Source organism: Triticum urartu, chromosome 7 (assembly GCF_003073215.2).
Source record: "Triticum urartu cultivar G1812 chromosome 7, Tu2.1, whole genome shotgun sequence".
Classification (NCBI taxonomy): domain Eukaryota; kingdom Viridiplantae; phylum Streptophyta; class Magnoliopsida; order Poales; family Poaceae; genus Triticum; species Triticum urartu.
In genome coordinates this window covers 652,657,452-652,681,546 of record NC_053028.1, presented here as the reverse complement: position 1 = coordinate 652,681,546, position 24,095 = coordinate 652,657,452, and the positions used below count along the sequence as shown (strand labels likewise).

General features: G+C 42.0%; 1 protein-coding gene across 1 annotated transcript; it reads right to left on the bottom strand.

The window, feature by feature from the left end:
- Window positions 1–628: 628 nt before the first annotated feature.
- On the bottom strand, window positions 629–23,364 carry LOC125519303 (UDP-glycosyltransferase 73C5-like). The gene is made up of 3 exons (XM_048684154.1): window positions 23,305–23,364; window positions 23,032–23,204; window positions 629–1,224 (listed from the first exon to the last, which is right to left on the bottom strand). The coding sequence occupies exons 1-3, from the start codon at window positions 23,362–23,364 to the stop codon at window positions 660–662; spliced, it is 798 nt and encodes a 265-aa protein (XP_048540111.1). The 3' UTR covers window positions 629–659.
- Between the last annotated feature and the right edge of the window lie 731 nt (window positions 23,365–24,095).

Sequence of the window (24,095 nt, the reverse complement as noted above, 5' to 3'; positions counted from 1 at the left end):
AAGGCTAACTTCCAACAAGAGGAGCAGAGTGGAGGCCCGTCATCAAGAGGCTTGGAACGTAGCGGAGCATAGAACCAGATTCAGGACACACCATCTTTCATAGGCCTCCCGACAATATGAAGAAACATCACTCGAACGAGGGCGAGGTCAGGATATAATATTCCAGGTCGAACACAACACCATCGCCTCGCCATCGTCAAATAAACACAAACCTTAAATTTATTTTAACCCTAGCACCATCGGACCAAAAGCCCTGGGGTCCTCGCCCTTCCATCGTCGGGGCAACAAACAGAGGGAGAAGGGGCCCTCAGACTCATAGTAGGGTAGGGCAAATCCATCGACGCCGCCTGTCGCCTAGGTCGGGGAGCAGGAGTGGAAAAATCTAGTAGCTGGATTTATACAAACAGTAGTTGCTATGAGTGCTTCCGTCATCCTGACTGTTATCATCAAAGTGATCGTGGCCATTCGAGATGAACTCGAATCCTGGTCATCTACTAAAGCCTTCGGACTCACTGCACTGCTGCCAGAGGCGTAGTAAAGTGATCGTGTGCGAGTTTTCTGCATCCTTTTTTACCTAATCGATGAAATGATACATAGTTCTCTTACAGAAAAAAAGATAGCGGGCGAGCTTGGCAGTAGGTGGTCTTGGTAGTACGTCGCTACAGCTTAGGACTGTAGCGACAGTGCAGCACCATGGGTGGTTGAGCTCGTGCCCCCTCCCCCTCGTGGCTCCTCTTCCTCGACAGCTCCGAGATGTGGCAGATCATGTATGGCAGGTCGGAGTAGGACAAACCGCCTTCCTCCATTGCCGCTCGCGCCTCCGCGGCGATCTCCCTCGCCCTGGACCTCCGTTCCGCCGCCCCCTCCATCAGCTCGGTGATGGCCCTCTCCACGTCGCTGCGCGTCACCTGCACCCCCTCGGCCTCCTCGGGGAGGTACATGGCGGGGACCTTGGCGCCGGACCTGACGCCGACGCCGAGCTCGTCCACCAGCAGCTTCTCGTTGCAGAACTGGTCGGTGAAGCACGGCCATGTTAGCGTCTGCAGGCCGTGGGTGACGTCCTCCAGCGCCGCGTTCCAGTCGCAGTGCGTCAGGAAGCCGCCCACCGCCGGGTGCGACAGGATGGCCACCTGCGGCGCCCACCCTCGCACCAGGAGGCCCCTCTCTTCGTCGTTGAGCAGCGCCCTCACGGCGGCCTCGTCATTGCCCCCCCTTGATGGCCCGCTTCCAAAATAAGTCACTTGACAATGACTTGGTTAAATCTCAATTGACTGAGACCTAGCCACACTCATCATTAAGAAACAGTATAACAGAATGAGCTAGGAGCCTCCACGGCGCTTTGTCATCGCTAACCATCTGATCAGGTCGATCACTTTCTAATTGGATGTCCTGATGTTTCTCTTGGGCCGCTGCTCCGTGGAGCTATCTAGGCCTGCTGTCATTGTTTGGGCCAAGAGTACTTGTTGGGCTGGCAGGTGCGTGCGTTTAAAATGTGATCCTAGCCCAAAAGGTAGGTGCGCGGTTCATCCCAGCGGTCATTGCTCGTGCTTTACTATATTTTGTTTTGTTTTGATACAAGTCTCTGAACTTCTTTTTTTCAGCCTAAAAAAAGTCTCTGAACTTTTTGTTTTGTTTTGATACAAGTACTTATTTGTCCCGCCCGTTGAGCTAAATTGTGAGATTCTTGATCTCTACTTTTATATCTACCCACTGGGCTAAATTGTGAGAGTCTTGATCACTATATTTTGCGGTTAATTACCATAAAAAATATTTGGGGGTTAATGTGTGATGCAGATGCGGACATTCCTAGCCTTTTGGGGTTAAATCAGGCATGCTAAGAAGTATCCGTATATATATTAGCTGCAAATCAACTGTGGATGATTCGTTGGTCTTGTCCGTATGCTTCTTTGATGGTGGCGTTAACATATTCAATTTCTTCGTTTTCGTGTCTCTCAGTTGGTGAGGTTAGGATTCCTATCTCATGTATATATAAATTTAGAAACAATATAACGGGACAGAAAGTCTCTCATTATGTGAATATAATGAAGTTATCCTTTATGTAACTTTATTTTCTTGACGTTTTTTAAATATTTACACAATATTCTAAATTTTTAAAAAATATACGGGCGCAGCAACGCGCGCCATCATGATCTAGTAATACTTGGAACACATTGAGAGTCCGTGCAACATAGATACTAAGCAAGATTTTCTTCATAAAGAATTGAAGATTTAAAACGTCCAAAAACATGAATGCCCAAAAGGTGCAAACTTGCGACCAAAATTATCCATTAAATTTTTTGTTGTACCTAACAATGAAATGAGTGCAAATTTGGGGTACAAAATTTCCCATCAATATAATGTACATATCTTCGACTGATTGTATAGTTCTAAAACCAATGTGAATGAACTACAAACTACTCTGTTTTGGGGGTCCCAATCTACGTAGATAAGTAAAAAGGCTCATTAAGAAACAAATTACAGATTTCCAACTAATATGATAAAGACAATTCAGCTCGTTGAGCAAAGTGAACAAAAGGAAAATGTTGCCACTCGTTGTCGCATGTCGCCCCCATATGAATTTGTTACTTGATTTTACAAGTGCCATCTACCCAGCTCAATTAAACCCTAAACTACCGGATCCCTTTTTGCAATGTTGTGTAGCGACCAGACCTCAAACAGTTCGATCTCTGTGCATTAGTGTCATCCCTGAATCAGTAATGCTGACACGCACAGTGCTTAAAGGATTTATAACAGAGTAGCAATCACACACTTAGTACATCGAATGTCTCAAAAGAGAACTTATTACAATAAATATGGCTTAAGACCATCTAATAACGATAACAATAGAAGGCTTGGAAGATAAGTGAGTCCATCAACTCCAACGGCATCACTGAGTATAGAACCACGGCCTAAAGGCTCCTTACTCGTCGTCTGAAAAGTCTGCAACATGAACGTTGCAGCCCAAAAACGGGTCAGCACATGGAATATGCTGGCAATGTAACACATAGAGGGTAATGAGAGAATAAAGCTCCATGGTTACAGTTTTTGCATAAAGACAATTTTTCCCTACTGCAAAGGAATAAATTTTATTTAACTATCATGGTGGTTGTTAAACATTGAGAAGATAGACATCCTCTCAATCCCAATTAAGTATCATCATTAAAACCCAACAGTATTAATTAAAGTAACATGATTAGATTCACATGATAATCCAAGTACTAGATACTCAAGACGTCCATAACCGGGGACACGGCTAACCATGATTAGTTTATACACTCTGCAGAGGTCTACGCACTTTTCCCTACAAGACTCGATCTCCTCCGTTGGGATTCTCGCACTGCATGATGTTTGAGAAACGGATGTCCGAGACAAAGTCTTTCAGAAGTGCTAGCACCTTACGATCGGGTAGACAGTACCAACCTACATCCCCTACATCTGCTAGTCTACCACTGTAAGAGTTCGCACGACTTAGTCAACTATGCTAGAGCCCATAGTAGCTTGTGGCTGCACACGGAAGTTTCTAGTATGAATAATCTCATGATCCCTTTGAGCCTGGGTGGCGGTCCATAAAGAAAAATAGGCAATCACTAAAATATCCAGGTGCCTCAATCCACCCAGATGTGTGTTTAAGTTGCCATCTTAAATAATCCATTAATTTATCAATCTCACATCTGTCATGGATAAACTCACCCAATCCACGTCTACTAGCATAGCATGGCATAATAAACAAATGTAGAAGTAACTCCCAAGTGTTTGATAATAAAACAGGTAATATGTACTACCTCATCTATTTCCCAAAACCCATAATTTAATTAGATCCTAATCATGCAATTGTTTGAGGATTGATCTAATGCGTAAAACTCGGTATAAAAGGGATATGATCAAAGTGTTACTTGCCTTGCTGATGATCCGCAAAACCTAGAGATTCAAAATAGCAAGCCGCGCACTCCGGCTACTCTATCGCAAACAAACAAGCATACAATAAGTACTCATCTAATGCACGGGTAAAACTCAAATAAGAAATCTAACCAGAAAGTTCAACTTAAGAACTCTGGTTTGCAAAAAGAATCAAATCGAATGAAACAACGAAAGTCAAACAGCGAAAGAAACAAACTTTGTTTACTAATCTGGATCTAAGTCAAATTTTATAGATGCAAAAACTTGTTTGAGTTGGTTAAATGGAAAGAGGGTTTCGAGACGAAACTCCAGGCGCTTGAATCGCCTGATTCCGATAAACGAGCGAAAAGATAAACTAAAACAAAAATCGGATCAGAAATCGCGATCGGAAATAATCACGGAAAATCCGAGAAAAAGAAAAATTGACGAACAGATTAACGAACGAACGTTTGTTATTTGAAACTAAACGGTGAACGCGTTCGTTAAAACGAACGAACGAGCGAACGCTCGCTAAATAAAAGAACCGATAAAACCGATCAAAAAAAATAAACCTAGGGTGTCTAAAAAAAACCGGATCGGTTTTTCTTAGAAAACCGGGGTGGCGGGCGGCTACCTCGGCTCGGGCTCTGGCGAGGTCCGGCGGGGTCTGGCGGGGCTCCGGTGGCGGTGGGCGGCTTGGGGTGGCAGTTCCTAGCAGCGGGGCGACAGTGGCTTGCGGCGGCGGCTCCGGCTGTGGGGCTCCAGGGGGGCCCCAGGTCGGTTTATAAAGGGGGGTGGCGGCGGTGGCTTGCGGGAGGGGCTGAGGCGGCGTGGCCCTCCCGGACTCGGCGGCGGCGGCGATCGGGACTCCGGTCCCGATCCGGATGCGGGAGGCGGCGGCGGCTCGGCTGGGCCTTCGGCCCAGTCGGGCGCGCGAGAGTTTTTTTAAATAATCCCGCCGAACTAAGAAAAATCCTTGAAAAATAAATAAAATCTAAAAATGCCAAAACAAAATTTCACCGTCTAAATAAAATATTTAGAACAGGATGAACATTTTCTTGGCCCTAAACTGTAGTTTTGAAAATGTGCAATTTTTCCTAAATTCAAATAAAATATTAAGAAAATCCGAAATAAAATCTTACTTGATTTTTTTAAAATCTTCAATATTTCTTTATTTTGGGAAAGTCATCTTATTCCCTCTCTCATATTTTTATTATAGAAATAATTGAAGATAAAATAAATAAAATTAATGATCCTATTTTTCCAAAATTTGAGAACTCAAATATGAAAATAACGAAATCCCCAACTCTCTCCGTGGGTCCTTGAGTTGCGTAGAATTTCTGGATCAGGCCAAAAGCAAATAAAATATGATATGTAGTGATGACTGATAACCCACAAGTATAGGGGATCACAACAGCTTTCGAGGGTAGAGTATTGAACTCAAATTTATTGATTCGACACAAGTGGAGCCAAAGAATATTCTTAAGTATTAGCAGCTGAGTTGTTAATTCAACCACACCTGAAAACTTAGTATCTGCAGCAAAGTGTTTAGTAGCACAGTAATATGACAATGGTGGTAGCAGCAACAAAAAGTAAATACAACAAAAGTAATGTTTTTGGTATTTTGTAGTGATTGTAACAGTAGCAGCGGGAAAGTAAATAAGCGTAAACCAGTATATGGAAAACTCGTAGGCACCGGATCAGTGATGGATAATTATACCGGATGCGGTTCATCATGTATCAGTCATAACATAGGGTGACACAGAACTAGCTCCAATTCATCAATATAATATAGGCATGTATTCTGTATATAGTCATACGTGCTTATGGAAAAGAACTTGCATGACATCTTTTGTCTTACCCTCCCGTGGCAGTGGGGTCCTATTGGAAACTAAGGGATATTAAGGCCTCCTTTTAATAGAGAATCGGAACAAAGCATTAGCACATAGTGAATACATGAACTCCTCAAACTATGGTCATCACCGGGAGTGGTCCCGATTATTGTCACTTCGGGGTTGCCGGATCATAACACATAGTAGGTGACTATAGACTTGCAAGATAGGATCAAGAACTCACATATATTCATGAAAACATAATAGGTTCAGATCTGAAATCATGGCACTCGGGCCCTAGTGATAAGCATTAAGCATAGCAAAGTCATAGCAACATCAATCTCAGAACATAGTGGATACTAGGGATCAAACCCTAACAAAACTAACCCGATTACATGATAAATCTCATCCAACCCATCACCGTCCAGCAAGCCTACGATGGAATTACTCACGCACGGCAGTGAGCATCATGAAATTGGTGATAGAGGATGGTTGATGATGACGACGGCGACGAATCCCCCTCTCCAGAGCACCCAACGGACTCCAGATCAGCCCTCCCGAGAGGTTTTAGGGCTTGGCGGCGGCTCCGTATCGTAAAATGCGATGATTTCTTCTCTCTGATTTTTTTCTCTCCGAAAGCAAATATATAGAGTTGGAGTTGGCGTCGGAGGGCATGCAGGGGGCCCACGAGGTAGGGAGGCGCGCCCTAGAGGAGGGGGGGGGGGCGCCCCCACCCTCGTGGACAGGGTGTGGGCCCCCTGGTCTTCATCTTTGGTTAGGATTTTTTATTATTTTTTCTAAGATGTTCCGTGGAGTTTCAGGTCATTCCGAGAATATTGTTTTCTGCACATAAAACAACACCATGGCAATTCTGCTGAAAACAACGTCAGTCCGGTTAGTTCCATTCAAATCATACAAGTTAGAGTCCAAAACAAGGGCAAAAGTGTTTGGAAAAGTAGATATGACAGAGACGTATCAACTCCCCCAAGCTTAAACCCTTGCTTGTCCTCAAGCATTTCAGTTGACAAACTGAAAGAAAGAAAAACTTTTACAAACTCTTTTTGCTCTTGTTGTTGTAACTATGTCAAGCCAGCATTCAAGTTTTCAGCATAGATCATAACTAATCACATTTGCAATAATTCTCAGGTCTCATAATTACTCATACCAATAGCATAATCAACTAGTAAGTCATAATAATAAATCTCGAAATGCAACACTTTCTCAAAACAATCATAATATGATATAACAAGATGGTTTCTCGCTAGCCCTTTCTGAGACCGCAAAACATAAATGTAGAGCACCTTTAAAGATCAAGGACTGACTAGACATTGTAATTCATGGTAAAAGAGATCCAATCATAGTCACACCCAATATAAATTAATAGTGATGAATGCAAATGACAGCTGTGCTCTCCAGCTAGTGCTTTTAATAAGAGGGTGATGACTCAACATAAAAGTAAATGGATAGGTCCTTCGCGGAGGGAAGCAGGAATTTGTAGAGGTGCCAAAGCTCGGTTTTGCAATAGAGATAAATTGTATTTTGAGCGGTATACTTTCATTGTCAACGTAGCAACTAAGAGATGGCGATATCTTCCATGCTAAACACATTATAGGCGGTTCCCAAACAGAATGGTAAAGTTTATACTCCCCCTCCACCAACAAGCATCAATCCATGACTTGCTCGAAACAACGAGTGTCTCCAACATACATCAGGTCTCAGGGGGAGTTTTGTTTGCAATTAATTTTGATTTAATTTGCATAAAGCATGGGACTGGGCATCCCGGTGACCAGTCATTTTCTCGTGAGTGAGGAGCGGAGTCCACTCCTCTTGAGAATAACCCGCCTAACACGGAAGATAAGGACAGCCTTGGTTGATACATGAGCTATTGGAGCATACAAAACAGAATGTTTATTTGAAGGTTTAGAGTTTGGCACATACAAATTTACTTGGAACGGCAGGTAGATACCGCATATAGGAAGGTATGGTGGACTCATCTGGAATAACTTTGGGGTTTAAGGGATTGGATGCACAAGAAGTATTCCCGCTTAGTACAAGTGAAGGCTAGCAAAAGACTGGGAAGCGACCACTAGAGAGCAACAACAGCCATGTACATACATTAAAATTAATAAACATTGGATGCAAGCATGAGTAGGATATAATCCACCATGAACATAAATATCGTGAAGGCTATGTTGATTTTGTTTCAACTACATGCGTGAACATGTGCCAAGTCAAGTCACTTAAATCATTCAAAGGAGGATACCACCCCATCATACCACATCATAATCATCACAATAGCATGTTGGCACACAAGGTAAATCATTATAACTCATAGCTAATCAAGCATGGCACAAGCAATTATGATCTCTAATTGTCATTGCAAACATGTTTATTCATAATAAGCTGAATTAAGAACGAGGGACTCATCATATTTACAAAAACAAAAGAGGTCGAATTCATACCAGCTTTTCTCATCTCAGTCAGCCCATCATATATCATCATAATTACCTTTCACTTGCACGACCGAACGGTGTGAATAATGATAAGGGTGCACGTGCATTGGACTAAGCTGGAATCTGCGAGCATTCAATAAACAGGAGAAGACAAGGCAATATGGGCTCTTGGTTAAATCAACAATAATGCATATAAGAGCCACTTCAACAATTTAATTATGGTCTTCTTCTACTGACCCCCAAAGAAAAGAAAAGAAATAAAACTATTTACACGGGAAAGCTCCCAACAAGCAAAAGAAGAACGGGAAATATTTTTGGGTTTTCTTTTTAATTATTACTACTACAGCAGAAAAATAAACTACTACTAATTTTTTTTTGTTTTTCTTAAGGTTTAACAAACACACAAGAAGAAAGCAGGAAAAAGAAAATAAACTAGCATGGATATTACAGTGAAAGAGTATGAGCACTGACATCTAGTAATGAGTGTGTGTGTGAGCATAAATGTAATGTCGGTGAGAAATACGTACTCCCCCAAGCTTAGGCTTTTGGCCTAAGTTGGCTATTGCCAGGGATAGCCTGGCGGATACCCATAGGTGTAGCTGGGGTTGTATTGCGACGAAGAATGGTTGGGATCATACTGATGTGCAGCGGTTATCGCCTGCTGAGCTGCAGCCTGGAGTCGAGCTGCCTCCGCTCTCCTTTCGTACTCTTCTGCCTCCTCTCTGGTAATAACATATCTTCTTTTTGTCTGTGAATCAAAGAAGGCAGGAGCAGGGAGAGTAATACGAAAAACACGTCGTTTATCAAAAATTAAACGATATAAGAGAGGTGATTCAGGCCTCTCGACAAACTGGTGCGAAGCCATAGAGTTATAATCTAAATATGCAGGAGGCAACTCCGTATCACCCTCACGAATGTCTATATCAAGAAAATGAGCTAAGCGGGTTGCATAAATTCCTCCAAAGAAATCTCCATTATGTCTATTATGATGCAACCTACGAGCTACAATGGCTCCCATATGATAAGATTGGTCTCCTAACACAGCACTCCTAAGAATGCTAAGATCAGGGACACACATGTGACATGCTTCATCCTTAGCATTTATGCATCTACCGATGAAGAGAGCAAAATAATGTATAGCAGGAAAGTGAATGCTCCCTATGGTAGCCTGCGTTATATCTCTAGATTCCCCCACAGTTATACTAGCAAGAAAGTTTCTAAATTCAGATTTAGGGGGGTCCCTAACACTACCCCATGATGGAAGTTTGCAAGCAGAAGTGAAATCCTCTAAGTCCATGGTATAAGATTTATCATAGAGATCAAACATGACTGAAGGAGAATTACGCGAAGATGAATACTCAAACCTCCTCACAAATGAACTTGTGAGATCATGATACTGGGGGCATTTGTTAGCCGCAAAATCCTCAAGACCGGCATTGCGCAAATATGCTTTGAATTCTTCTTTAATTCTCGCACGGTCCATAAAATTTTCCGACGGCCATTCGCAAGGCCGTACTGGAGCGTCTCTTGGTGGATCCTCGTCAGCATCGCGCATAGCAATCCTGGGTCCTTGCTTCTTAGAAGAACCACCTTGGAACATCTTCCTAAGCATATTGTTTTTCTCTGAAAAATTCTGAAATTTTTAGTAACTTCAAACAAAAGTGAACCAACTTCAATAAAACTGATAGCAACTACTCCTACAAGTGCCTAGAGCCTAAATCAAGCATTAGAACTACTTGGAACCATATAAATTTGACATGCAAGCTCAAGAACATGGTCACCTATGCAGCACAAATTTGCAAAGAATAAAGCACTAGAACAAAAACTAATTGGACCAATGGAGGAGTCACATACCAAGGAACAATCTCCCCAAGCAGTTTTGCGAGAGGTGCTTTGAGCAAGGAGATCGAAAATCACAACAAAAGTGGCTGGAACTCGTGCTTGATTTGGTTTTTCGGGTTTGTGCGAGACAAAGGAAGAAGATGGGTGCTGGGATAAATGGAGGAGGGCCACCGTGGGCCCACGAGGCAGGGGGCGCGCCCTAAGGGGGGGCGCCCACCACCCTCGTGGCCAGGTGGTAGCTCCTCCCGCGGTAATTTTTGCACAATAAATCCTCAAATATTCCTGAAAAAATCATATTAAATTGGCACAGCATTCTGAGGACTTTTATTTTCGGGATATTTTTATATTATACAGATAAGTCAGGAAACAGACAGAAAAATACTATTTTTACTTTATTTCTACTAATTGACAGAAAGTATAGAGAGGGTACAGAAGTTTGTGCTTCTAGTTTCATCCATCTCATGCTCATAAAAAAGAATCCACTAACAAGGTTGATCAAGTCTTGTTAACAAACTCATTCCGATAATCATAAAATCGGAGACATTTCGAATAACACTAAGTTACCTCAACGGGGATATGCACATCCCCTATAATAAGTATATCATATTTCTTTTTGACAGTAGGAAGAGGAAATTCAAAACCTCCAATTATAATCGATGGAATTTTTCCAATGGAGTTGATACTATGAACTTGAGGTTGTTTCCTCAGAAAGTGTACCGTATGCTCATTACCATTAACATGAAAAGTGACATTGCCTTTATTGCAATCACTAAAAGCCTCTGCAGTATTAAGAAAAGGTCTTCCAAGAATAATAGACATAGTATCATCCTCGGGAATATCAAGTATAACAAAGTCTGTTAAAATAGTAACGTTTGCAACCACAACAGGCACATCCTCACAAATACCGACAGGTATAGCAGTTGATTTATCAGCCATTTGCAAAGATATTTCGGTAGGTGTTAGCTTATTCAAGTCAAGTCTACGATATAAAGAGAGAGGCATAACACTAACACCGGCTCCAAGATCACATAAAGCAGTTTTAATATAATTTCTTTTAATGGAGCAAGGTATAGTAGGTACTCCGGGATCTCCAAGTTTCTTTGGTATTCCACCCTTAAAAGTATAATTAGCAAGCATGGTGGAAATCTCAGCTTCCGGTATCTTTCTTTTATTAGTAATGATATCCTTCATATATTTAGCATAAGGATTTGTTTTGAGCACATCGGTTAATCGCATACGCAAAAAGATAGGCCTAATCATTTCAGCAAAGCGCTCAAAATCCTCATCATCCTTTTTCTTGGATGGTTTTGGAGGAAAAGGCATGGGTTTCTGAACCCAAGGTTCCCTTTCTTTACCATGTTTCCTAGCAACAAAGTCTCTTTTATCATAACATTGATTCTTTGATTGTGGGTTATCAAGATCAACAGCAGGTTCAATTTCTACATCATTGTCATTACTAGGTTGAGCATCATCATGAACATCATCATTAATATTTTCACTAGGTTCATGTTCATTACCAAATTGTGTTTCAGCATCAGACATAGATATATCATTTGGATTATCAGGTGGTTCAGCAATAGGTTCACTAGAAGTTTGCACAGTTCTATCATTTTTCTTTTTCTTCTTTTTAGAAGAACTAGGAACATCAATATTATTTCTTTGAGAATCTTGCTCGATTCTCTTAGGGTGGCCTTCAGGATACAAAGGTTCCTGAGTCATTCTACCAGTTCTAGTAGCCACTCTAACAGCATAATCATTTTTCTTACTATTCATTTAATCAAGCACTTCTTTTTGAGCTTTAAGTACTTGTTCTACTTGAGTGGTAACCATAGAAGCATGTTTGCTAACAAGTTTGAGTTCACCTTTAATATTAGCCATATAATCACCCAAGCGTCTAATCATATAAGCATTTTCTTTTAATTGTCTATCAAAATAAGCATTGAAGTCGTCTTGCTTAAACATAAAGTTATCAAACTCATCCAAGAACTGACTAGAAATTTTAGTAGGAGGGACTTCAGCTTTATCAAATCTATAGAGAGAATTTACCTTTACTACCTGTGTCGGGATATCGGGATCAGAAGGTTCTTCAATAAATAAAGAATTGAGATCATATGTTTCTTCAACAGGCGGTATATTAAGACCATGTATTCTTCAATAGGAGGTAAATTCTTAACATCTTCAGCTTTAATACCTTTTTCTTTCATAGATTTCTTTGCCTCTTGCATATCTTCAGGACTAAGGAATAGAAAACCTCTCTTCTTTGGAGTTGGTTTAGGAACAGACTCAGTAATTGGAGCAGGAGCTGGCTCAGGAGGTGCCCAATTATTTTCATTTGTCAACATATTATTCAATAGAATTTCAGCTTCATCTGGTGTTCTTTCCCTGAAAAGAGAACCGACACAACTATCCAGGTAATCTCTGGAAGCATCGGTTAGTCCATTATAAAAGATATCAAGTATTTTGGGTTTCTTAAGAGGATGATCGGGCAAAGCATTAAGTAACTTGAGAAGCCTCCCCCAAGCTTGTGGGAGACTCTCTTCTTTAATTTGCACAAAGTTGTATATTTCCCTCAAAGCAGCTTGTTTCTTATGAGCAGAGAAATATTTAGCAGAGAAGTAATAAATCATATCCTGGGGACTACGCACACAACCAGGATCAAGAGAATTAAACCATATCTTAGCATCACCCTTTAATGAGAACGAAAATATTTTGAGTATATAGAAGTAACGCGATCTCTCATCATTAGTGAACAGGGCAGCTATATCATTTAACTTAGTAAGATGTGCCACAATAGTTTCAGATTCATAGCCATAAAACGGATCAGATTCCACCAAAGTAATTATATCAGGATCAACGGAGAATTCATAATCCTTATCAGGAACACAAATAGGTGAAGTAGCAAAAGCAGGGTCGGGTTTCATTTTATTCTAAGTGATTCTTTGTTCCATTTAACTAATAACCTCTTAAGGTCATATCTATCCCTGCAAGCTAAAATAGCGGTAGAAGATTCCATATCAAAAAGATAACCCTCAGGGATAACAGGCATATTTTCATCATCACTATCATCATCATATTTAGATTCAATAATTTCTTTCTCTCTAGCCCTAGCAATTTGTTCATGAAGAAATTCACCAAGGGGCACAGTAGTATCAGGCATAGAAACAGTTTCATCATAAGTATCATGCATACAAGAAGTGGCATCATCAATAACATGCGACATATCGGAACGAATAGCAGAAGCAGATTTAGGTGTCGCTAGCTTACTCATAACAGAAGGTGAATCAAGTGCAGAGCTAGATGGCAGTTCCTTACCTCCCCTCGTAGTTGAGGGATAAATTGTTGTCTTAGCGTCTTTCAAGTTCTTCATAGTGTCCAGCAGATATAAATCCCAAGTGACTCAAAGAATAGAGCTATGCTCCCCGGCAACGGCGCCAGAAATTAGTCTTGATAACTGATGACCCACAAGTATAGGGGATCTATCATAGTCCTTTCGATAAGTAAGAGTGTCGAACCCAACGAGGAGCAGATGGGAATGATAAGCGGTTTTTAGCATGGTGTTCTCTGCAAGTACTGAAATAAGTGGTAACAGATAGTTTTGTGATAGGATAAATTGTAACGAGCAACAAGTAACAAAAGTAAATAAAGTGCAGCAAGGTGGCCCAATCCTTTTTGTAGCAAAGGACAAGCCGGAACAAACTCTTATAATAGGAAAAGCGCTCCCGAGGACACATGAGAATATCGTCAAGCTAGTTTTCATCACGTTCATATGATTCGCGTTCGATACTTTGATAATTTGATATGTGGGTGGACCGGTGCTTGGGTGCTGTTCTTACTTGAACAAACATCCCACTTATGATTAACCTCTATTGCAAGCATCCGCAACTACAAAAAAAGTATTAAGGTAAACCTAACCATAGCATGAAACATATGGATCCAAATTAGCCCTTACGAAGCAACGCATAAACTAGGGTTTAAGCTTCTGTCACTCTAGCAACCCATCATCTACTTATTACTTCCCAATGCCTTCCTCTAGGCCCAAATAATGGTGAAGTGTTATGTAGTCGACGTTCACATAACACCACTAGAGGCTAGACAACATACATCTTATCAAAATATCAAACGAATACCAAATTCACATGACTACTAATAGCAAGACTTCTCCCTTGTCCTCAGGAACAAACGTAATTACTCACAAAGCATATTCATGTTCATAATCAGAGGGGTAATAATATGCATATAGGATCTAAACATATGATCTTCCACCAAATAAACCAACTAGCATCAACTACAAGGAGTAATCAACACTACTAGCACCAATCCCGGACTTTGAGACAAGAATTGGATACAAGAGATGAACTAGGGTTTGGAGATGAGATGGCTCTGGTGAAGATGTTGATGGAGATTTCCCTCTCCCGATGAGAGGAATGTTGGTGATGACGATGGTGATGATTTCCCCCTCCCGGAGGGAAGTATCCCCGGCAGAACAGCTCTGCCGGAGCTCTAGATTGGATCCGCCAAGGTTCCGCCTCATGGCGGCGGAGTCTCGTCCCGAAAAGTTCCTTCCTATTTTTTTCTCATCGAAAGACTTCATATAGGAGAAGATGGACGTCGGAGAGCCACCAGGGGGCCCACGAGGTAGGGGGCGCGCCCTAGGGGGGGCGCCCCCACCCTCGTGAGTAGGGTGTGGGCCCCCTGGCCTTCATCTTTGGCGAGGATTTTTATTTATTTATTTTAAGATGTTCCGTGGAGTTTCAGGACTTTTGGAGTTGCACAGAGTAGGTCTCTAATATTTTCTCCTTTTCCAGCCCGGAATTCCAGCTGCCGGCATTCTCCCTCCTTATGTAAACCTTGTAAAATAAGAGAGAATAGCTGATACGTCTCCAATGTATCTATAATTTTTGATTGCTCCATGCTATATTGTCTACTGTTTTGGGCATTATTATCCACTTTTATATTACTTTCGGGACTAACCTGTTAACCGAAGGCCCAGCCCAGATTTGCTGTTTTATGCCTATTTCAGTGTTTTGAAGAAAAGGAATATCAGACGGAGTCGAAACGGAATGAAATCAACTAGAGAAGTTATTTTTGGAACGAAAGCCACCCGATGGACTTGGACCCCACGTCAAGGAAGGAAGGAGGAGCTCATGACGGTAGGGGCGCGCCCCCTGCCTCGTGGGGCCCTCGTGGCTCCCCTGACGTGCTTCTTCTACCTATATAACTCCATATACCCTAAAACTTCCAGAACAGAGATTAGATCGGGAGTTCCGCCGCCAGAAGCCTCCGTAGCCACCAAAAACCAATCTAGACCCGTTTCGGCACCCTGCCGGAGGGGGAAATCCCTCTCCGGTGGCCATCTTCATCATCCCGGTGCTCTCCATAACGAGGAGGGAGTAGTTCTCCCTCGGAGCTGAGGGTATGTACCAGTAGCTATGTGTTTGATCTCTCTCTCTCTCATGTTCTTGAGATGATACGATCTTGATGTATCGCGAGCTTTGCTATTATATTTGGATCCTATGATGTTTCTTCCCCCCTCTTCTCTCTTGTAATGAATCGAGTTTCCCCTTTGAAGTAATCTTATCGGATTGAGTCTTTAAAGATTTGAGAACACTTGATGTATGTCTTGCCGTGGATATCTGTGGTGACAATGGGATATCACGTGATTAACTTGATGTATGTTTTGGTGATCAACTTGCGGGTTCCGCCCATGAACCTATGCATAGAGGTTGGCACACGTTTTCGTCGTGATTCTCCGGTAGAACTTTGGGGCACTCTTTGAGGTCCTTTGTGTTGGTTGAATAGATGAATCTGAGATTGTGTGACACATATCTATAATCATGCCCACGGATACTTGAGGTGACATTGGAGTATCTAGGTGACATTAGGGTTTTGGTTGATTTGTGTCTTAAGGTGTTATTCTAGTACGAACTCTAGGGCTGTTTGTGACACCTATAGGAATAGCCCAACGGATTGATTGGAAAGAATAACTTTGAGGTGGTTTCATACCCTACCATAATCTCTTCGTTCGTTCTCCGCTATTAGTGACTTTGGAGTGACTCTTTGTTGCATGTTGAGGGATAGTTATGTGATCCAATTATGTTAGTATTGTTGAGGGAACTTGCACTAGCGAAAGTATGAACCCTAGGCCTTGTTTACTATCATTGCAATATCGTTTACGCTCACTTTTACCATTAGTTACCTTGCTATTTTTATAATTTCAGATTACAAATACCTTTATCTACCATCCATATACCACTTGTTTCACCATCTCTTCGCCGAACTAGTGCACCTATACAATTTACCATTGTATTGGGTGTGTTGGGGACACAAGAGACTCTTTGTTATTTGGTTGCAGGGTTGCTTGAGAGAGACCATCTTCATCCTACGCCTCCTACGGATTGATAAACCTTAAGTCATCCACTTGAGGGAAATTTGCTACTATCCTACAAACCTCTGCACTTGGAGGCCCAACAATGTCTACAAGAAGAAGGTTGTGTAGTAGACATCAAGCTCTTTTCTGGCGCCGTTGCCGGGGAGGTTAGCGCTTGAAGGTAACGAGGAGGAGCCTCCTATTCAACCAATCTCATTAATAAGGAGCTCTGAAAAGAGGATTGAACCCACACATGATGTGGTGAAGAAGAAGAAAAGAAAAAGGAAGAGAGGTAAAAAGATATCTCTTCCAAATAATGCTGCTCCTATTACTACTGTGCCTCATGAAAATATAATTGTGGAAGATAATGATACTTCTTATGATTTTGAAAATCTTTTTGGCACTTGCTTGGAAGAATATGATAATTGCTATACCATTGGTGCTATCTATACTATTAATGATGAGAGTGATTATGCTTATGATATGAAAAGGCCCAAGCTTGGGGATGCTATGTTTGATGAAGATGATGTTTTTGAGAATATATTTGCTGCAATTAATGTTTGTTCCAAGCTTGGGGAAGCTATGATTAATGAAGATGATATTTTTAGTCTCCCAAGTTTTGATATGCAAGTTTATAATAATGATAGCATGCCTCCTACTTATGATGATTATTGTGATGATACATATGCTATAAAAAGTAGTGAGGATTATATTTATAAAACTTGTCATGATTATGATTACCCCTTCTCTGAACAGTACTCTTTTAATGTGGAAACAATTTATAATATTCAAGTCTCTTATGATACTCCCACTATCCCGAAAGAGAAGAAATTTGCTTATGTGGAGAGTAATAAAATTTCTATGCTTATAGATCATGAAAAGAATGCTTTAGGTGATGGTTATATTGTTGAATTCATTCATGATGCTACTGAAAATTATTATGAGGGAGGAACATATGCTTGTAGGAATTGCAATAATATCAAGTTTCCTCTCTATCTCTCCCTATAATATAATAATAAAGCACGGATTGAGTCTCCGGGTTCACCGTCGCGACATTTTTACATAAAGGTCCATGTAGTTTTTAGGAATCAACCCGCCGTCCTTATTTAAGTGGATCTGAAAAAACGTTTTGGTTTTTTAAACTAACCCCTGCACGTGGCAGAGGACGAGAAGGTGAGGGACGGCGCTCGTGGCCCGCCTCCACTCCGTTTCCAGCCGTGTCGGGGGACGAGAAGGTGAGGGGCGGCGCCCGCGGCCCTGGTCTAGGACGAGGCGAGCGGCTCGGCTGGAGGTCGTCAGGGCGGGCGCGTTGTCGCTCGAGCGGGCGGACGAACGAGAGGCAAATGGTGGCAGCAGGTCCGGCCGGAACAACAACGTCAGCTAGAGTTGGAGTCCCGCGAGGAGGGGTCTGCTGGCGGCGGAGCCGGCGCATCGGTGTTCGCTCTTGCAGCCGCTCGGCGCCATGGCTGCTCCGGCGACGATAACGGAGAGTGGTGAAGTGAGGGAGAACAGAGAAGGAGGGAGGAGGCGCGGCGGAGGTCCTGCCGGCGGCGGCTCGGCCTGCAGGCGCGCGGGTGTAAGCAGGTGGCTCTGGATCGAGCCCTTGCTTGCTCCTGAGTATTTTTTTTACCCCGGCGGCACGACCAGCAGGCGCGCAGGCACAGCTGGCTTGGGATCGAGCCCTTGCTTGCTCGGGAGATTTTTCTTTTTTGACCCCTTTCTCGGTGTTTTTGTATATCTGTAGGTTTGAAGCTTTGAGCCCTTGCTCGGTCGTGAGGTGGAGCACGCAAAAGCACATATACGTACTGGGCCACACAAAATTTCTCCTATGGGAAGGCATGCGAGTGCGTCTCTAGGAACAAGCGAAGCTACCTCACGGAGACCATTCGTTTAGTTATTCAGTAGTCCCATATCGCTTATTTATACTTCATCCGACCACGTTACATATGCCTATGATTTCAAGTCAATAAGCACCTTCAGAATCAACAAAAGTCCGAGGTGTTGGATCCGGTTTGCTCCTAGAAAAGAAAAATAAGAAAAGGAGTAAATTCTTGAGCCCAAGAAGGAAACGAGTTAAGAAGGATTGAAGGAAAGGAGTGAATTCTGCTCTTATCTGAGCGCAAGAAAGGGGGAAAATCTGCCCAAGAAGGAAAGGAATTAAAATATGGAATAAATTTCCCCTTGAAGGAAATAAAAAGTTCTGATGTCCTAGCCCAGGAAGAAAAGGAACTAAAATCAAAAGAAGAAATGTTTAGAAGGAAAGAAATTATTCGTTGTTATGAATGTGCACGGTGAACCTCTTCCAATAAAGGTTTGATTTTTGGCTCTTGTCTGTATTAATTTTTTGACAAAGTAAGGAGTACATGAATTACAAGCATGTGCAACGTGGGTCTAAAGTTTTTTTTCTCTCGATTTCCCACCTTCTTAAATTTGACTGTGGTAGCTACAACATGGCATGCTAGAATATAATGACCAATCTCACTACCGTGAGAATGGTCATGTTTATCGTAAAATAGATATACATGTCACCACCTTCGACATGATACACACATATACAAAGATAAAAAGTGGCAACATGGATGGCCCATTGGAGATGTGCGAGAGGTTGTTTATCCCGTTGCAACGCACGGGCAATTTCTATATCTATATCTTTCCCTAATAATAAAGCACGGATTGACTCCGTGGGTTCACCGTCACAATATGTTTTTTTCTCATGTCATAATACGCTTTTATGATTTGTATGGACAAAATCGCAATATAAACAAGGTGGTACTAATCTTTCAAACACGCAATTAATCCAGATTTTCGTCCATCATCCGAGATGGACCGCATTATTTTCCACTGGCCCATCTAAGCTGGCAAATGATGCAAAAACAGCGGAGGTACTTGCAGTCGAACTCAGGTTCTCCCGCTCAGCGTATAAAGCTGCAACCAGTTGACGTAGCACATGTTTGTGTGTTGTATGTAAGAGGGTTCATCCAATTATGAATAGTCCCACCCCGGCCCTCTACAGGGTTCGTCCAATTATGAATAGTCCCACCTCAGCCCTCTACATCCAACCATACCAGTTTATATACGTGCAAAACTTGCACATATCCAGAAATTGGCTGCTGGATGATTACCACCTAAGTGGTGAGATAACGGATGTGGGATGTAGGCAGAGATTGCCATGAAGTCCACAAGAGACACAAATCGATGCTACATAAAAACCAGGCCAATTAAGACGACGACATGCTGCACGTCAGCTGGAAACAAAAGGCCCTCATGATGATGGGGCTGGTCCTCTGATGACCTGATATTCCAAATATCAATAGTCTTCAGATATCCTCAATGAATTGCTATGCTGGAATAACAAAGAACTAGAAATTTATTTATTTACTTTGCACATGTTGCAAGGTTCTTGGCACATGTTTCTATAAATAGGGTGGAGGCAATTTATACATAGTTCACTTTTCATGTCGAGTAAGGATTTTTGACTGTCGACATGGAGCCAAAATTATGCAGAAGTTGAAAATGTGCATATGGATATAGTTCTCTCGATTGGTTTGCTTGCCGCTGCAATTATTATTCTACATGTTAGATTGCTTGCTGCTATTACTTCATATTTATTGATATTGCCCTTTTTCTCTTTTAGTTTTAAATTTCAAGAATGAACAAATAATGTAAAGAATGAACTAACAATCAAAACTTAGTTGTTCAGACAGATCAATTTACTTGAAATCATAACCCATATCCTGACCGAATGATCTATCCTTTTTTTCATTATCAGGGACTGTCATTCAACGACATAGTTCCTTGATCAGGCAGATTAATAGAAATAATAAACATTGTTTTTCACGTTGCAACGCACGGGCATTTGTCTAATCTATATCTATATCTATATCTATACCTACTATTAAAGGGAGGCGATATTCTTGGTTTCGTCCCGCTTAGTTGGTCCTACATTACGTTTTTTCTTTGGTTTTCGTCCGTGACGTGTCATCCGTACATGGTCTCCTGCCTGGTTCCTACAAGGTGGGATTATTCGACAATGTAGCGGCCACTGCACCCTGCCTACTCCAAGATTTGAGAAAAAGTCCAGCCCATCCAAAAGCCCATTAAAGAAAAAGGTTTGCGTTGCTGATCAGTACATAGCTAGCCTCAAGATCGATCAAGCCAGGGTTGTGGTGTTACGAACATGCATGTGCTAGCCTAGAAATCGATCCAACGGCTAGCTAGCTTGGCCCGTAGGATCCCCAGGTAATACGTATGCCGTATGCGTGTATCCTCAAGATCGATCAAACGGGCATCGTGGTGTTACAAGCGTGCATGTCCTAGCTAGCCCATGAATCCGTCCAGCTAGCTCTAGCTAGCTTGGCACGTAGGATCTTCAGTCAATATGTATGTGTGTATTGTCAGCCAAAAGTAATCGGGGAGGCTCCGGTGCTACACAGGAAGAGGATCAGGGAGGCGACAACGCCGGTCTAGGAGTAGAGGATCGTCGAAGGAGGATGTGCGGTAACGCATCGCTTTATAGAGGGTTGTTTGTGGTATTGATTGACAACTAGCCTGGAACCGTTTATGGAGGTAGCCGATTACAACGTACACGTGCCAAACGCCTGTACCTTCTGTGGGGATACTTTTTATCCCGTTGCAACGCACGGGCATATTTGCTATGAAATATAAAGAAACCTCAAATGATTTTTTGAAAATGATTATAGTTTTTAATTTAGTGTGTAATATTTAAAGTCATGACAAAAATATTACCTACTAATTTGAGGTGTGTGGTATTTTTTTCTCCCGTTGCAACGCACGGGTTCTTTTTCTAGTGTGCTTAAAATCTTGAAATTATGCCTGTTTTGCTCTTCTATGCTAGTTGATTATTGTTCCCACAAGTTGTTTGCTCACAAAATCCCTATGCATAGGAAGTATGTTAGACTTAAATGTGCTATTCATATTCTTCATGACGCTCTCTTTATGTTACAATTCTTATCCTTTATGTGAGCATCATTGAAATCATCATGCCTAGCTAGGGGCGTTAAACGATAGCGCTTGTTGGGAGGCAACCCAATTTTATTTTTATTCCTTGATTTTTGTTCCTGTTTAGTAATAAATAATTCATCTAGCCTCTATTTAGATGTGGTTTTATGTGTTTAGTTAGTGTTTGTGCCAAGTAGAACCGTTGGGAAGACTTGGGGAAAGTCTTGTTGATCATGCTGTAAAAAAACAGAAACTTTAGCGCTCACGAGAATTGCTGCCATTTTTATTTGGAGAGTGCTATTTAGTTAATTATTTTTGCAGATGATTAATAGATAAATTCCTCAGGTCCAGCAATTTATTTAAGAAATTTATGAGTTCCAGAAGTATACGTTTGATCCAGATTATTACAGACTATTCTGTTTTTGACAGATTCTGTTTTCATGTGCTGTTTACTTATTTTGATGAATCTATGGCTAGTAAAAAAGTTTATAAACCATAGAGAAGTTGGAATAAAGTAGGTTTAACACTAATATTAATAAAGAATGAGTTCATTACAGTACCTTGAAGTGGTGATTTATTTTACTAACAGAGCTTACGAGTTTTCTGTTAAGTTTTGTGTTGTGAAGTTTTCAAGTTTTGGGTAAGGATTCGATGGACTATGAAATAAGGAGTGGCAAGAGCCTAAGCTTGGGGATTCCCGAGGCACCCCAAGGTAATATTCAAGGATAGCCAAGAGCTTAAGCTTGGGGATGCCCCGGAAGGCATCCCCTCTTTCGTCTTCGTTCATCGGTAACTTTATTTGGAGCTATATTTTTATTCACCACATGATATGTGTTTTGCTTGGAGCGTCAATTTATTTTGTTTGCATTTGCTTGATGTTATTTAGAACAATTTTTTACATATTTTATTTCAATAAAAGTGGCATTGATAGCCTTTACTATGCCTATGTTACAAGTATACATGTTGCTGTTTGAAAACAGAAAGTTTACCGCTGTTGCAATAATTTCATAGAAAAGTCAGAATGTGATAAAATATTGAAACCTTTTGCATATTAAGCTCTGATAAATTTACTACAGTGGGAATTTTCTTTCATAATTTTTGGAGCTAGGGAAGTATGGATGTTGCTGCATTCTTTACAGACTGTCCTGTTTAGGCAGATTGCTGTTATGTTTGCATTGTTTGCATATGTTTGCTTCTTTAATGATTCTATTTGAGGATAGGACTATTAAATATGCAGAGGCATTTAGTATGCAATGTTGAATAATAATTTTAGGGATTTTCTACAGTAGAGTCTGATAAGGTTTTGACAATGGTTTATACTAACTTATCTCACGAGGCCTTGTTGAGTTTTGTGTGGATGAAGCTTTTGAGATTTAGGGAGACCGTGATATGAGAGGAATTAAAGAGACACAAAAGCTGTAGCGACCCGACCTCAAACGGTCAAGCCTCTGTGTATCCGTGCCATCCCTGGATCGGTATGCTGGCACACACAGTACATCAATGTATATATCAAAGTGCAATCACATGTATAAATAACGTAAAACTGATATATATATATATATATATACCTCATAAGTCTCAGCGGAAACAAACATAAGGGTGTGGAGTCCATCAACGCCAACGGCAAGTTGAGTGTAGACCGTAACCCTGCAACGTAACTCTTACTCGTCGTAGAAAATTCCTGCAACATAATTCCTGTAACTCTCCGGCGGTCCTCAGCGGCGGCGAAGGGGTCGAGGAGACCGGGCGCGGCATGGGCGGCGTGCTGGTGGGGTCGGCGGGCGGTGGGGTGGCCAGCGACGAGCGGAGGGAGGCGGCGGAGCTCCGGTGCTCCGGCGAGAGCGCGGCGTGTCGGGGCGGCGTCTCTGGTACGACCTAGGCGGCAAAATTTTGTCAATCAGATGCGCCTCAACGCGGGGAGTCAATTGACAAAGAAGAACGGGGTCTACGCAGTCTTACGGACGGCGGAACGGACCGGCGAGGTAGCTCCGGCGGGCGAGATCCAAACGACGAAGGCGGCGGCTGTGAGAGGCATGGGTCATTGCGGAGTGGCAGAATCGAACAAGGGGAGTCGGGGGAATTTATAGGCGCGAGAAGAGGTTGCGGAGACTGCGGATGAGCCTCATCCGAGCGAGGGAAGCGGCCGGCGGGTTCGGGCGGCGCGCAGCATGCTCATCCCGAGCAGTGCGGGAGGTTGGGGACGATCTGGGGAGTGGGGCCCACGGGTCAGTGGCCGCGGCGGGTAGCAAGCGAGCGCTGGCTCTCGGGCGCGGGGCTGGGCCGGTCGGCCAGTCGGGCGCGGCTGGCTCCTGGGCCGAAGTTGGCCAGCGGCTGGCTGGGCCGCGGGGTACTCCAGGGCCGAGCTGGCCTCGGTCCAGGTGGTGTGTGTGTGTGTTTTTTAACACACAGAGGAAAATTGTAGCTGAAAAAAATAAAAAAATTACATAGTCATATTATATATCAAAATGCTCAGAAAAATAGCAGCAATAAGATGAACTATTTTTCAAGTTCAAATAAATTCCAAAAAAATTCATAAAAGTCAAACAGTGCTACTGTTGCATTTAAAATCAGTAAAAAACATTTTTTTAAATAGCAAAATGATTTCAAATTTATTTTCTCCTAATTTTCTATTGAAGGGAATCATTTTACCCTTATTTCCATTTATTTATTTTTAGGAGAAAAAAATAATTGAATAGAAACTCAAATAACTCCCAATTGGATTTGAATTTGGAATTTCAAACAACTTCAAATGGAAAAATGAGTTTC